The sequence below is a fragment of the Cetorhinus maximus genome, chromosome 15 (assembly GCF_964194155.1).
Source record: "Cetorhinus maximus chromosome 15, sCetMax3.hap1.1, whole genome shotgun sequence".
In the NCBI taxonomy this organism is placed as follows: domain Eukaryota; kingdom Metazoa; phylum Chordata; class Chondrichthyes; order Lamniformes; family Cetorhinidae; genus Cetorhinus; species Cetorhinus maximus.
In genome coordinates, this window is record NC_135893.1 from 94,139,633 (window position 1) to 94,156,407 (window position 16,775).

General features: G+C 44.5%; 1 protein-coding gene across 3 annotated transcripts in view; it reads right to left on the reverse strand.

Moving 5' to 3' along the window:
* The window catches only part of LOC144691007 (neuronal-specific septin-3-like), a 414,475-nt gene that overhangs the window by 322,183 nt on the left and 75,517 nt on the right, over positions 1–16,775 (reverse strand). For 2 of the 3 annotated variants that reach the window (XM_078558980.1, XM_078558979.1), the window contains exon 3: positions 16,074–16,340. The exons of the other annotated variant lie outside the window; for it this stretch is intronic. In XM_078558980.1, the coding sequence (XP_078415106.1) occupies positions 16,074–16,340 (267 nt within the window). The remainder of the gene's footprint in view (positions 1–16,073; positions 16,341–16,775) is intronic. 3 annotated transcript variants of the gene reach the window in all.

The following is a 16,775-nucleotide window of genomic DNA, read 5'->3' on the forward strand; positions in this document are numbered from 1 at the left end:
CTCTGCTTTTTTAAAAAAAACTGTGCTTTGCATTACAGCCAAGAGTGCACATTTTTGAGCAATAAACTTCATGACTTCTGTAAACAGCATTTTCCATCAGCCTATGCATCATTTGATGACAGAAGGCATTTAGAAATCTAGTTCAGTAAGCGCCCCTGATGGCTTAGTGGACAAGTACAATTCCTATATGCTACAGGGTGATATTGCTTAAGGTTCAACCTCTTGACACTGTTGAGTTCAGTTGATCTCCATGGTCTCCATGGAGACCAGTGGGCTCAATACCCTTGGTCCAGCATGGGGGAAAAAAGGCGCCATCTAGTGACAATGCTGGAAAGCGTGCCCATGTGGATATCACTGGGGTCAGATCAGGCTCAGGTGTGATGCCCTCCACTGTTATCAATTGCTCACAGTTTTTATTAACAATATAAAAATGTGTAATTTTATTGCTTCGTCATTTTCGGGGGGAGGTGCTGATTATTAATAAAGCACAGATTTGCATTTATGTGGTGCCTTATCACATCTCAGAAGTGTCTCAAAATGTTTTTCTTTCTTACGATGTACTGTCTTGAAATGTAGCTATTTTTGCTATTAAAGAAAACATTTGAGATGTATTTTCTCATAAAATTATTTTTGTAGGTACCTAGTTTCCTCTCAAATTCTTAAATCAGCAGCTCCTGTGACTCTATTCTCTCTCTCGCTCTTTCCTCTATTAGAGTATTCCAGTCATCACCCTAAATCAATTCATCCGTTGACAATTCAAGTCACCACTTATCGTATATCTACACGTAGGCCGGAATTTTCCAGCCCCCCCCCCGCCGAAGCCAGCGGGATCTTCCGATCCCACCAATGTGAACGGAGGTTTCAATGGTTCCCACAGGGGAACCCAGAAAATTCTGGCCATAGACTGAATGTGCAATATATTTGTGTTCCTCCTGGTAGAATGGTTTAACCACTGGATCTTGATCTTCTTCCTGCCCAATAATGGGGACAGTAAAAATATTATTTCTTTCAATTTTCAAAGGCCTAAAGCATGTGGCTCTCAAATTGACCCAATAGCCCAACTGTCTCCCCTTCTTTTGTCTTCTTTCATCTATTAATATCTTTTGCCCTTTCTCTTTCTTCTGTTGCCTCTAAGACTCAGAATTGCAAACCCAAACCAAAAACAGAAAATGCTGGAAACTCTCAGCAAGTCTCAGGCTCAGTGTATATGGAGAGAGGTCGAGTTAGTGGTTCAGACATAATGCCCTTCATCAGCAGTCTCTATGGGGCAGTGAGTTAATGTATTGCCTGCAATGTTGACTCTGCGGCCGGAGTTTTCCAACTCCCCCAGTGGCGGGGCTGGTGAGCCATTGAAATCTCCGTTTTCATCGGTGGGACCGGAAGATCCCGCAGGCGTGAGGGGCTGGAAAATTCCGGCCTGCGTTTCTCCACAGATGCGGAGTGTTTCTAGCATTTTCCGGTTTTGCCTCAGTTTCCGGTTTCATGTTCGAGTCCGGTCAAGACTTGAATTGAGCTCCTGCCTTCTGAAGGCCCCTTCCAGCATCTCCCTACACTGCCTGACTGGATAGGCGGAAAGACACGCTGATGGCTTCCAATATCTCCCATGATTGTTCTATCGATTGCTTCCCAACGCAAACATTGGGCTGGATTTTATCTGCCCCTGCCAGGCATGGTTTCAGTGGGGGGCTGGGGGGGCGGGGGGGGGGGCACGTAAAATAGGGTGGGTGCCTATTCCACCACCTTTCTGCTCACCACCCGGCCCCCCATAACACGGTAGGTGGGTGTGCACCAAAATCAGCAGCCTGCCCTCCATATTTAAATAAAATAATCTAAGGGTCAATTGAGCTTGTTAATAAACCATATTACAGTTGGCGTCAGCAGTCAGGTGGAAGTGGGCAGGTCGTTTTTTAAAAATAAGATTTTATAAGGGCAGCAAGGAAATGGGGTACTATCTCCGGGTGTGTCCTTTGTGCATTAGGGGAGCGGTCCCCTCTCTTTCTTCCTACACAATTGCTTGCCAGAAGCCACCACCCCACCCCATTCCCCCCTCTCCCTAAGCTGGCCGATCCCTCCACGCCCAATACCCCAGACTTACCTTGCTCTGGGATCCATTGGGCCTCCTTTTCAGGGCTGGTTGCACTCCTGCTAGGAGGCACTAATGGGATCTCGGTATTGCCGGGACTGCTGAAGCTGCCAGCCAATCAGGTTGGCCAGCAGCTCCCAAGGTGCGGGACTTCCTCCCCAGTGAGGAGTGGAAATCTCACTGTTGGGCAATTCAGTTCGTCCGCAGCGCGTTACGGCTGCAGGGCGGGCTAGCGCGGAGCGAGTCGGCTTCTGGCTGACTTTACTTCCGGGTCAGGGGTCGGGGGGTCGAGGGGGCAAGCCATCCACTGACCCCCACCCCTGTAATATGCAGCCTGTTGTTTCTGCGTATTATTTTAATACTATTATGATCAATAGCCATATGAACTTTCTTATCATGGTCATCCTAAACTACAGAAACTCTGTCTTACACACACTCTTTGTCCTCTCTGTATTGAAATTAATACTCACCACAAATCGCAAGACTGTAACTTTGCAGGGGCAACACATTGAATCATTCAGGTGCAATCAACCTGCCCCATTCTTTCCATAGGATGTGAAACCGCACTGCTCGCCTGCACCTTTGTTTTCTGCTTGAGGCATATAGAACTAAAGTTTGGTGTCACCTGATCTCTGCTTTTAAAAAATTTCTTAACCCCTTGCCACAGACTGTTGCAGGTATTTACATTTCCCAGCTTGTTGCCGGCATCAAGTCAGCTCCTAAACCAAAATGTACCCCTTTCAAATCCTTCCTGACTCACTCCATGGTCTCCAGCCATCTAACTTTCTAAGTTGGAACTGACCGTGATGATAGAGCATAATCGTTCACCTGTTAGGATCCCAGCTGCTGTTACCACTGGACGAACCAGATCCCAGGGTGGAACCCGGATTGATAGATCCTAACTTTTACTTTTTGTTTAGAAACGCGGAGAGTGGCTACTGAACAGAGTCACAGGATTCAGTTGAATTAGCAAAAGAATAAAACATTTATTAAACAAGAAAAGATGAACTATATTACTCCTTCTCCCACAACTGTACTTTTACAGATATATGCCGATTAACACAAGTTACAAAAGCTATCATATACTCTAAAGTTCACAGGAAGTACACAGTCCATGTAACCCCATAGGCAACCTGTGGTCAGACACACCACACTCTAAAACCAAGGGACAGATGCCACCCCAAACAGATGCTATGGATCTCTCCTCAACGTCCTCCCTCTCCCGTGAGCCAACCAGATCTCACTGAACTCCATCTTTCACATGAGGGTTTCCAATCTCCACTCTAAGAACTCACATTGGAACCTTCTCCATAATGACACTTCCTCTCAAATGCCTTCCACAAGGGTCCACCTCTAGGGTTTTGAGCGCTCCTTGATTGTCATGTGCATTCAAGCTTCCTTCCGTGCACTCTCTCTCACTGACCCCGCCGTGCCAACAAAACACTACTGCCTCACATACCCATAGTAAAGAGTTACAGACCTTCAGCTGTCTCCTTAGATCTTCTAGCTTCTTGCAAGCCTATATTGCTTTACATCTGTGTTCTGCAGCTTTTAAGCTTGGAGCCTTTCTCTGCTCCTCACTCTTAACTTCATTTTAACAGGACCTTTTCCAGTTTCCTGTCCTTGTCCTTTGACTTAACTGCCCTCTTGTGATCTTTCCTGTTCCACTCCCTGGTTTTGGGGACTTTCTTCTTCTTTGGTTTTTGGAACCTGCTCCTTGCAGTTCCCTCTCCTGTCCTGCTTCTGCTGGCTAATGGCCAGTGAAATCGTGGTCGAGGCCCGATCGCGGGCAGTGGTCGGTTTCACGGCTGCTCCCAGGCCCACCTGACGAGGTAAAAATCCTGCCGAAGGTGATTTTAGGTCAGGTGACCCAAAAGCTTGGGTCAAAGAGATCGGGTCTAAGGAGTGTCTAAAAGAAGGAAAGGGAGGTAGAGAGGGGGAGAGGTATAAGGAGGAAATTCCAGAGTTTGGAGGCTGGGGAACAGAAGGTGTGGCTGCCAATGGTGCAGCAATTAAAATTGCACAAGAGGCCATTATTAGAGGAGCATAGATATCTTAGAGGGTTGTGGGGCTGGGGGAGATCATTGAGAAAGGGAGGGGCATGGCCATGGAGGGATTTGAAAACAAGGATGATAAATTTAAAATCAAGACATTCCCTGACCAGGAGCCAATGTGGATCAGTGAGCACAGGGCTGATAGGGAAATGGGACTTGCTGCAAATCAAGAAATGGGCAGCAGTGTTTTGGATGACCTCAAGTTTATGGAGGGTAGAGTGTGAGTCTGTTATCATCGTTGTGGGTCTTAGATAGGACTGTTCATGGTCTGCATTAACAGATACTGCTGGAGGCAAGGCTGTTGGTAAACTACTTTTATTGAACATAATATTAATTATGTACAAGACTCAGCACAAGGCTCTAAATAGAACTGTCCCTTTCCGTGCTCTATTGTCATGTGATCTTACGTCACTGTTGATGTAGACCATATGTTTAACGTTAACCCTTTATACTACATCTCCCTCCAAGTTTCTGCCTTGATCTCTAGTTCACAGAGATAAACGTAGTGATGGTTTAACCAGTCTCCCCGATCCTGTTCTCAGCTCTCTCGGCGTTTGCCGAGGATTGAAATTCTCCATGCTCTCTTGAACGCTCCAAGACTATTGGTTCTCTGTTCAGGTTGTCTTCCTGATCATATGGGTAGCTAGTCCATCCTATTGATGGTGGTCTTCTTGTTAATACAAGTGCGCTTCTGTCTCTTCTCATTATCCCTTTTGCAGTCTCGACATTTAAGATCTTGGGTTTTTTGTCTTTTCCCATGGTTGTCCTTCTTGATTCTGTTCTCTAATCCAGACTGATTCACCTGGTTGGAGTTCTGGTACCTCATGCACTCTATGGCGTTGATCGTAGCTTCTGGTCCGATTTTCATGATATTCTTCCTCCTCCTCCCTTACTCTCTCAATATCAGTTGCTTTTAGACATGATATGAGAATATGTGGAAGAACAGGAAGTTGGGTACGTAATCTCTTTGCCATCAAATGTTCTGACAGAGCCAATCCATTTCGAAGTGGTGTGGAACAAAAGCTCAACAGTTCCACGTTGATATTATCATTTGCTTTCAACAAAGCTTTTACCCATACTTTACCAATGAAAAGGGTAATGGCGATAGTGTGGGTAAAAGGTATTGAAGTGCTTGATCAGCCATGATCATATTGAATGGCAGAGCAGGCTTGATGGGCCGAATGGCCTTCTCCTCTTGCTATGTTCCTATACTTATGTCTCTTTCGGCCTCCCCATTTCCTTGTGGATACTTGGCTGAATTAGTTAAGTGGACAAATCCATAGTCTTCTGTACATTTTTTGAACCCTTCATTCACAAGCTGTGGACCATTATTTGTGATCTGCATGCCATGTGGCAAAAGTTCCTTTTAGTAAATTAATGACTGCTTCTCAAGTTGCACCTTGAAGACGTTTGACCTCAATCCATATGGGATAATAGTCAACAACTATGAAGAAAGTCTTCTCCTTGAGCTCAAAAAGGTCCATTCAAAGATGTAGCCATGGTCTGAATGGAAATGAGGATGCCACTTGTAGTTCTCTTTGCTCTTGGCGATGGATTGCACAGGTGATGCAGCTCAAAATCATTTCCTCTATTGATTTTGAGATTCTTGGCCATCAGACTGTCTTCTGCACTCTAGCATGACACGCTGTAATGCCTAGGTGTCCCTGGTGTATTCTCTGGAGGATATCAAGTCTGAGGACTCTTGGTGTGACCAACCTCTCGTTATGAAATAATAATTCATCCACTACACTGGAATGTCTTTATGGCTCAAAGTATTATTTCAGTATAGGATTGTTTGAAACATATTCTGGCCATCCATCTTTGCAGTGTTCTCTGATTTTAGCACATTCTTCATCTGCTCTTTGTGCTTGTTGGTTTCCATTCAGCCTCTGTGTTGTTGCTGGTTGGAATTCTGTAGTCAATGAGGTATATGTCTCTCCATTCTTGATGAAATTTATGTCCTCCTGTTCAGGCTTCTCAACAGGAATGCCTGACAACGCATCTGCTGTTTGTTGTTTGCGTTGGACATATTCAGTCACGGCATCGAACCTCATGGGCAGAATATTGCGCACACCCACCCAACGAGCACTTGACCTAAGCAAGCGTAAAATGACGTGCGATGACATTGGGCGAAGGTTCCGCCGTCTATGTGCACTCGCACAATATTTCGATCGGCGGGCAGGGTCAGCAGTCAGCAGGGCGCCCGCCAACAACTAAGCAGCTTATTAAGGCCCTTAATGAAGTAATTGATTCAAATTTTTCGCTGCCCGCCCAACCGTTCGGTTAGCGGGCGGGCGAAAAGGCCAAGTGGCCCTTGCATTTTTGATGAAACCTCACCCACGGGTAGGATGAGGTTTCGACCAGCGATTTAAAAAAAATAAAATCGTTTAACACTCATGTTTAACATGCGCCTACTCATGTGACAGAGTCATATGAGGGGACATGTTTTCATTATTTTTAATGTCTTTACTTTTTATTTTAAAAGTCTTCAGCTCCCTGAGGCAGCTCTGTGCCTCAGGGAGCTTTTACTGGGCACACCCACGCGCATGCGTGAACCTCTGCACTCGCGCTCTTCCCGCACCCCCCACCCCGGCAGTGCTGAGCACTGCAGCGCGTGTTTCACGCTGGCTGCCCGTTAGTTGGCCAGCCAATGTGAAATTGCGGTCGGAGCCCTATCGCGGGCGGCGGTCGGCTTCCCAACCGCTCCCAGGCCCGCCCGCCACACCTGCCTGACAAGGGCAAAATCCTGCCCCGTGAGTCTCAGCTGAAATCTCTAGCCTCCCGGTGGCATCTTTGCTGGTTCTTTGGTATTTAGTAAGGTGACCAGTGGCTTGTGGTCCATCTTGATGGTTAACTGCAGGCCTAAGACGCAGTCGGTGAACTTCTCACAGGCCCATGTGGTTGCCAACGCCTCTTTCTTGATTATAGCGCATCTTTGTTCCATTTCTGTCAATGACCGAGAAGAATAATAAACTGGCTTGCGTGTTCCATCTTTCTGGGTTCGAAAGAGTACTGCTCCTAATCCAGTCGTCAATGCATCCGCAGCAACTATTGTGGGCAGTTCCAGGTCATAGTGTGCCATATGTCTGACAAAATAAGCATCTCTGATTTTTTGGAACAAGATTTGTTGATGTTCTTTCCAACATAATGCTTGGTCTTGCCTGAGCAATTCTGGTAGTGGTTTGTTCACATGTGCCATTTTGAGTAGGAACTCCCCTACTTGACTGACCATCCCCACGAAGTGTTGAAGCTCCGCACCGTTGTGGAGTGGCAGAAAATTCTGGATTGCCTTGGTTTTTTCGGGGTCAGCCATGATGCCTGATGTGTGAACGATGTGTCCCAAAAATGTGATGGTTGGTTGCGGGGACTCAAACTTATTGTCGAGAGTTATCCCTGCGTCTTCCAGGTGTGGCATCACTGTTCACAGCCTTGCATCATGCTCCACTGAGGTGGACCTGTGGATCAGAATGTCATCCGTGCGGCAGATGACCCTTTTCATCCCTCTAAAACCCTCGTCATTGTCCTCAGAAAAATCTCTAGATCCGATGCAATTCCAAAGTGTAGGCGACGAAAGCTGTGTCTCCCGGAGAGTGTGATAAATGTCGTCAGTAGTTTGGATTCCTTGTCCAATGGTAGCTACCAGGAGCCACTGGTTGCATCCAGCTTTGTAACAATTGTACTTATCGCTAGCTGGCTTTGCCATACTCCCATCTATGGATGCCACTGGGTGGATCACCCTTTCCAGTGCTTTGTTTGGCTGTGTGAGGTCAACACCAATTCATATTGAGCCATTCGGTTTTGGTACTGGGACTATCCCGGAACACCCAGCTTGTCGGCTTGGTGACAGGTGAGCTGCGAGATGCTCCGGCTGGACTTTGGATCTCCGATGGGAAGTGGCTCTGCTGATGAAAACTCTGGAGTTGCCGTGGAGATAGTCAGGGTGATTCTGCCACTGCCCTCAAGTTGGGCAGGTTTTTAACTTACGAAAGAGAGGAAAATAGGAACGCTCAGCACCTTAAAAGTATCATCCAATTGAACTGCATTCATCAGGTGTCACACATATCTCAAGCTTCAATGACTTTGCTGAAAAGGCTAGGGGAGTGAAATCTCAAGCACAGTCAAAGCTAAGCCAATTAACTCAAGACGGGAAGCTGATCCACCTAGGGCAGATTTTGACCGAGAATCAAACCTAAACGCTCAAACATAGCTCTAACCTTTTGCCTCACGTTTATATTCAGTGTGTGTCAGGACTTGGCTGACTCACCTGTCTGGAAATGAATACAGTACCGAATTACCTCTGTGAATCATCACCAAACAAACAAACAGTCTTAAAGCATCTACACCTGAAAAGTAAGCCTCCAGCATGTTACATGCACAAGTATCTGTAAAAAAAAAAGGTTTTAACTCGTTTACAGCCATTTTATCTGCCTTCTCAATAGCATCAAAGAAACTCATGTCATCCTAAAAGCTAGTCTGGTTTTATTGTTTGCATTTTTCAACTGCAAAATTTAATTGGATTCAGACTTAAACAGCCCAGATCATTCTGATCTCACTTTGTTGCATTTAATTGTGTAAACATTTAGAACACATCAGGGTTTATGTGGCAATAGGCACTTTCTTAAATAACTGCAGCTAAATGACAGACGCACATTACCTCTTGCAGCTGCACCTTCTTATCTTGCTTCTCCTCTCTTTCATACGGTCATGTTTACAAGAAATTTAAATCCACTTTGATGTTACACAGATGTGCCTGTTAATCATCCTCTCTCAGAGTTTGTACCCTCCTCCACCCTCAATTTTACCAGCCTCCTTATGGCTTTTCTTTCATCAATGTTGCAAAATCTCATTGCACTCCCAGACCGGTAGACGAAGGTGCCAGTTCTACTTGTAGCCCAGCTCTCATTAGCCAAGTCACGCTGCAGCAGGTTTTCCACATTAAGTTCTATCCCGGTACACTCCGTTTTGAAATGGGACAGTGGGCACTCATATCACCACACAGCACTTTAGACTGCCAGTATAATCATTTTCCTCAGGCCATAAATCAAACAAAGGCTTCTCTGAGAAACTTTCAAAAACCTTATCTACAAAGGATTCCTTTGTACCTTCCTCACCTTTCTCACCAAGGCCCTTGCACATCTATTACAAACAGGAGCTGATAACAGTGTGGATATGGCCAATCTTCGCTTACTTTAGATAATTATGCTTTGAAATATTGCAGTGAACTCGCTCAATAAACTATGGAATGTTTCACAAAATCTGGAGTCAGTAACAGTCTGGTACATTGTTTGAAATCCTGAATTAAGAGTGCACACAGACACAGACACACACACACACACACTTTATAGTTGCCTTGAAATTCATAGACCTTTAGATTTTGATTCAGAAAAGCTCAATAGTTTGGGGTGGACCCTATCTGCATCCATATAAGACAGGACCTTGCCTCCTTCCATTGGGTGTCCCGCTCACAGAAGAGATTAATACAGGGAAGGAAGCGACTCTCGTTATTCTAACCTGGCGTCCAAGCAGATGAACCAAACAAAAGTGCAAGTTTTCAAAAGGTGCAGTAACTATACTAAAAGCTGCTTTACATAAGAAACAGAAGTAGGGGGAAACCACACAGCTCCTTGAGCCTGCTCCAACAGGATTAACAAGGCGGTTCAAGCAGGTTTTTGGGGAAATCCAGCAAACTCATAGATTGATGAATAAATTAGCAATAAACAAATGACTACAAGTAATAGACATTTTAAGGCAGAAGAGGCCCCATGAAAGCGACGATTTTACTGTAATGAAACGCTTGGCAGAATCTTGTAAATAAGCCATAAAAAAAGCTTCTATGTTCAGGGAGAAGTATTTAGTACTAGTGTCAAAAATTCTAAAATATATGTGGAATCTGTGAATTAGCTCCAAATTTTCTAACTCTTAAACATTATTAGATAATAAAAGTAGAATTAATAACTACATCAGAGATTATCAGGAAACGGAACACTATCAGGTTGCCATTTGCCCTTGTAAATAATGACGCATTAAAAACAATGGCACCTCGAGGTGGTTTTGCAAAGATGATGACTTCATTTTCCAAGCTCTATAAACCAGGCTAGCAGAAAAATGAAATCAGTAGTGGCCTAAGATGTGGAAAACACCATTCCCACTTTTGCCTGTACAATTCACCTCTTTTGGAGGTCACAGTAATGTAAGAACATAAGAAATAGGAGCTGGAGCAGGCCATTTAACCCTTTGAGTCTGCTCCAACATCCAACACGATCAGTTTATCTCACCTTCGCCTCCCTGCATTATCCCCATATCCCTTAACTCCCCTCGTACACAAAAATCTATCGACCGCAATCTTGAATATACCCAATAACTGAGAATCCACAACTCTCAGATCATTCCGAAGATTCACAATAATTTGAATGAACTGAGAAAACTTCAAAACCTTATCTAAAAAGGATTCCTTTGCATCTTCCTACCTTTCTACATGGCTCTAGTGTATCATCTTAAACTGTCTAATCAACATAAAAATAAAAGGCTTTTAAAAAAGTTGAATCAGTAATAGAATGTCCTAAAACAATATTTCTTATAAGGACAGATTCACAAGAATACCAATAGTAAAGGGAACAACAATTTATACTGCATGAGAAGAGAGTGCTCTTTTATGCAGTATAAATTGTTGTTCCCTTTACTACTGGTATTCTTGTGAATCTGTCCTGATGAGTACAAGACAAAAAGCTTTTACAGCATGTCTCTTTTTTCAAATTCTGTACTACCAAATGATTATTTCTTATAAGGTTAACTTTATATGAAGGGACAAAATGCACTAAACCCACTTTAACTTCAGCAGAGGAAGAAATGAGGGGGTTTGAGAGACAGGCAAAAGGTAGTCAGAGATGCCAAGAGCCATGTTTCCTGGCTGCCATTTTCTACTTCCTAGTATTGAAACAATATATAGGGAGCTATTTTACTAGCAAGAATAGTGGAACTGCAAATGTCTGAGGGTATTTTTTGAAGGAACTGTGCCACAAATGAGGCATTATAATCCCAGCTAGGGTATCTTTACTAATGGTCTCTCTTCCCACTCCTCACTGCCGTTCAAAGTCATTCTCCCTCCCTTTCACTTCCTCATTCATAGGCTGACCCCTTGATGGCATCATCTGTACACACGGATCAGCTTCTACATGTACACTGATGACACCCAGCTCTAACTCTCCACCACCTCTCGTGACACTCCAGTCCTGTCAAACTGCCTACCTGCTATCCAGTCTCAGTTGAAGTGCAACCTCTTGTAGCTAACCACATGAAAGAACAAAGCCGTAGTCTTCATTCCCCACACACACTCCATACTCTTGTAACAAAGTCCAGAGACGAATCAGGCTGTTTGCAGCTTCAGCATCCTATTCAACCATAAGCTGAATTTTGTATCCCTTATCATTCCCAAAACAAAGACTGTAATATCCATAATATCAGCCACCTCTGCCCCCGCCTCACCTCATGTACCACTAAAACCCTCACCCCATGCTCTTGTCACCTCCAGACTTGACTAGCTCCATGCTCCCTGCATTTTCTTCCATCCTCCACCCCCTATAAGGGTCAGCTCATCCAAAAAAACACTATCATATACCATAATAAAATCCATTCACCCATCACTCCTCTCCTCACTGACCCATATTGGCTCCTAGTCCCAAAATCCCTCCATGGCCTGTGCTCATCTAGTAATGTCCTCCAGCACTACAAACCTTCCTTCCTCCAGAACTCTCTGTTCCTCTGCCTCTAGTCGCCAATCCCCTCTTTTCTTTGCCCCATCATTGGCCATGCCTTCAGCCATAGGCTCCATGCTTTTGAACAGCCCCCATAAGGTGTCAGTTTGGCGGTAGCACTTTCTCCTCCTTGTCAGAAGGTTGCAGTTCACGACCCGCTCCAGGACAACCACATAATCTAAAATAACACCTCAGTGCAATCTTAAGGGACTGCTGAAATGGCAGAGGTGACATCTTTCAGATTAGGTCTTAAAAGGCGCTGTGTTTTCTACTATACACAACAAATGCATAAACCACATAAAGAGGATTGATAACTCAATTAGGTGGGTTGTTTTATTTGAAGAGATGAAACTGTATACAACAATACCTGGGAGGTTAGTTAATCTGTTATCATTGTTGTGGGTTTCAGATGAGTTTGTTCGTGGTCTGTATTTACAGATACTGAAGGCAAGGCTGTTGGTAAACTTTACTTTTATTGAGCATTATATTAACTATGTACAGTACAGGCTTAGCACAAGACTCTACGTAGAATGATCTCTGTCATCATATGATCTTACATCACTGATGACCTAGACTATATATTTACATATGTAATATTAACCCTTTACACTACATCTCCCCCCAAGTCTCTGACTCCATTTAATACTTTATTTACATTATCCTACATCTCCCCCTGAACTCTCAGTCTTCATCCCTGGTTCATAGAGATAAATGGTTTCATCACTCTCCACAAAGTTGTTTGGAGCTCTCTCAGAGGACTTGAATCCTATACAAACTCCATGTCCGCTCTCGAACTCTGTACAGTAGTATGTGGACGATTAGAGACTACTGGTTCTCTGTTCAGGTTATCTCCCTGGTCATAAGGATAGCCAGTCCGTTCCATTGTTGGTCTTCTCCTTGTAGATTTTATGCATGCTTCAGTTCCTTCTCACTATTCCACTTTCAGTCTCTACAAGGTAAGATCGCGGACTGTGTGTTTCTTCCAAGACTTGGCCTTCCCAATTCTGGTCATGAATCCAGACTCATTCACCCGATTGGGGTTCTGGTACTCTATGGCACTGACTGTAGGTACTGGTTTGATTTGCATGATTTTCATCTTCCATCTCCCTTACTCTTCTCTGTATCAGTGGTTTGTAGACATGTCATGAGTGTATGCAGAAGAACAGGAAGCTGAGTGCATAGTTTTCTTCCCATCAGAAGCTCTGATGGCGCCAAACCATTCTGAAATGGTGAGGAATGGTAGCTCAGCAGTGATCTCAACATTTTTCTTCAACAAAGGTTTTACTATTCTTCCTCCTCTTTTGACCTCTTCATTAGCTTGTGGGTGAACTAGTCATGTGGACAAATCCACAGACTTCTGTGAACTTATGAAAACATTCATTTGCAGGCTGTGGGCCATCGCCTGAAATGACTAGACCTGGAACACCATGTGTGACAAAAGTCCATTTGATTGATTTCATGACTGCTTCTGAGGTCAGACCATGAAGATGTTTGACCTCAACCCATCTGGAATAATAATCAACAACTATGAGGAATGTCTTGCCCTTGAGGTTGAAAGGATCCGTTCCAAGATGTTCCCGAGGTCTGGATGGAAATGAGGATACCGCCAGTGGTTCTCTTTGCTCCTGGTGATGAATTACACAGGAGCTGCAGCTCAAAATCATTTGCTCTGCTGTTTGCGATGCCAGGCCACCAAACTGAGTTTCGTGTCCCAGCATGACGTTTTGTAATACCTAGATGTCCCTTTGAAGGATCTCAAGTCTGTGTACTCTTGGTATGACCAACCTCTCATCATAAATTAGCAAGTCATCCACGACACCGAGAGGTCAGCATTGCTTGAATTACTGCTTCAGGGTGAGATTGTTTGGGACATAGGGGGGGGATTTTCCAGCCCCGTCCACTGACGGGATCATCCAGTTCCACCAAAAGTTAATGGGCTTTCGGTTGGGCCGCTGAACCTCCCGCTGCGGTTCTCGCCACAACAGGACTGGAAAATCTCAGCCGGATTCAGGCCATTCCTTTACGCGGTATCCTTTCATTTTTGCACATTCTTCACCTGTTTTTTCTGCCTTTCAAATTTCATTCAGTCTCTGAGTTGTTGCGGGCAGGGATTTGATGGCCAATGGGATATATGGTTCTACATCCTCAACAAAAGTTACGTCCTCCTGGTCAGGTTTTCATGCAGGAATGCACGACAATGCATCTGCTGTTGTTTGTTTGTTGTTTGCCATGGGCATGTTTGTCCATTGGTTTTTCGCTTGATGCAAGTTGCTCTTCCATGTAATGAACGGGTGGCACCTTCACCTGCAGTTCATGGGAAACCTTCTGCCTGGTTTACTCTGGGGAGAGAATTTTCTCCCCGTTGGGCGGGCGGTTCGGGAGTGGGCGCGGGCAAGCGCGTAGCCGATTGTCCCCCGCGATTGGCCATGCGCCGCCATTTTGCATGGGTGGGCCAATTAAGGCCCGCCCAGTGTGGCGCATACGCGGAAGTCCTTAGCACCACCTGTGCGGGTGGGGGGAGGAGGGAGAGTTGGGGCATGCGCGCGAAAGAGCGCGAAATATCCCAGAGGCACGGAGCTGCCTCAGGGAAATTTTAATTTAATAAAACATCACAAAAAATAAAAAATAAAATTACTCAGACACGTCCTCTCGTGTGACATTGTCACATGAGCTGGGATGTGTTTATGAATGTTCAGAACACATTTTATTTAATTAATAAACACTTCATGAAACCTCATCCCGCTCGTGGATGAGGTTTCATGAAAAATGCAAAGGCCGCCTGGGCTCTTCACCTGCCGCCAACCTTAAGGTTTAATTGGTTAATTAATGGCCTTAACAGGCCTTGGATAGTTCGGTGGGTGGGCAGTTGACTCTGGTGCGTGCCTGCCGAGCTGAAGATCGGAATGACGTGCAGTGACATCGGGACGCACGCCCAACATCACCGCGTGTCATTTTACGCGTCGGCGGGTGGGGCCCGCCCCCACACGCTGATCAGAAGACTCAGCCCTAGGTTTTCATGTGGCTTTATTAGGTTCTGGTGCTTCCCTTTCCCAACACTTGTCTCCATCTTCTCACATCCTCTGAATAATTTTGGAAATTCTGTTTCCCTCGGCTTCCCAGTTCATCTGCTTTACAGCAAAGTTATACATCTGTTCAAGCTTTTTGACTTAACAGTGAACAATTGTGGCTGCAGATCACACAAATGTTCTAGGGTTTCTCTTCCTTTGCTCTGAAGTTTAGCTGTCAAGTGTCCCTTGATCTTCAGCTGAATGCCTCCTGGACCGTAGAGTTATATGATCAATGGCTGGAGGTACCCACTGTACTGTGGCTACAAGAATTGAAACTCCTGCTCCAGTGTCAAATTTGAAATTTGTTTTATGTCCATTGACCACAAATGCCTGCGCTCCAATAGTTCCTATTTGATCCTGTAATTTCTCCCAAGAATGGTCCTTCGTTATCTGTTTCATCTTCAACTTCCTGAATGCTACATGATTTTCCTTTAATTTTTGTATTAGGAGCTTTTGCGGCAGCATACCAACTTAAAATGGCCTCTTCTTGCAGGAATGCCATTCCACATTTTTGGCAGGGCATTTTTTGCACTGATGCAGCCTTTTCCCATCATAGCAAGAACACTGAATAATGGCAGCTACCATCCCCTCTTCATTCTTTCCCTGTTCTGGATTAGGTGCGCTGCTACTTCTGTGTCCTACAAACTGCAATTGTGTCAGCCGTTTTTATCTACAAGATCTCTTTGTCACCTCAAATAAATGTCTAATTTTGTTTTCTCACTGCTGCCTGCTTTGTTAACTGCACAGAGGGTCAAATCTTCCCTCAACTGCAGAAAATCTGATAGAGTCTCCTCCAAGACTCCTACAACAATGCAATCCCAAATTAACTTGTCTTTCAAGGCTCCGTATTTGCAATTCCCAGCTAATCAATACAAATCATTAATGAGGGATTCTATGCTCTCTCCCGGTCTTTGGCATGTCTAGAACATCACCCTTCCTATAATGGTGTTTCTTCCAAGACTGAAATAAGTGACAAAGGTTTTGTTAATCCCTTTGTATGTTGTCATCTCCTCGTTTATGACCTATTACATTATCTGCAGTACTGCCTATGGCATAGAGATGGGTACTGACCTGTTCCTTGCTGGTCTTATCTGCTAGTCTCAAAGCTGTTATGTACCTGGTAAACCTACTGTGCCAGTTCTGCCACTTCTCGGCTTGATCCAGGCCTTCCACGTAGTCGAAGTGCTCTGGTTAAGGTAGGATTCTCTCCATGGTTTCTCTTCCCTGTAACCTTTTCTTGAGTTTTGTTGGTGATTTTCCCAAATTGTCCTTGTCCTGCCGTCATTTCCCTTGTTGCTCTTCCAGTCGCAGGGTTCTTTACTTGTTTCTTTCACTCCACCATCTGTTATTATCATTGTGGTTCTTAGATGAGGTTGTTTGTGGTCTGCATTTATAGATAATGCGGGAGGTAAGGCTGTTGGTAAACTTGACCTTTTATTGAACGTTATACTAACTATGCACACTACAGGCTTGGCACGAGGCTCTACATAGTACGATCTCAGCATACTCTGTTGTCATGTGAGCTTACATCAATGATGATGGAAACTACGTATTTAGCATTAACCCTTTATACTACAATTAACACATCTGGTCTCGAAGACTGCCCCTATCTTCTGCCTGATGATTACATGAGTTACCCACATCTCACCCTGTCTGGTGATGCACGGCAGTTTTAGAAATGCCCTTGGAGGTGTATCACAACAAAAGGGAGGCCCCTTCAACTCTATCAGAGATATAGAACACCTCACAACCTTATTCAAAAAGAAAAGCTCTACTAGTGTCACAACCAATACTTAATCCTTAATCAACGTCACTGAAA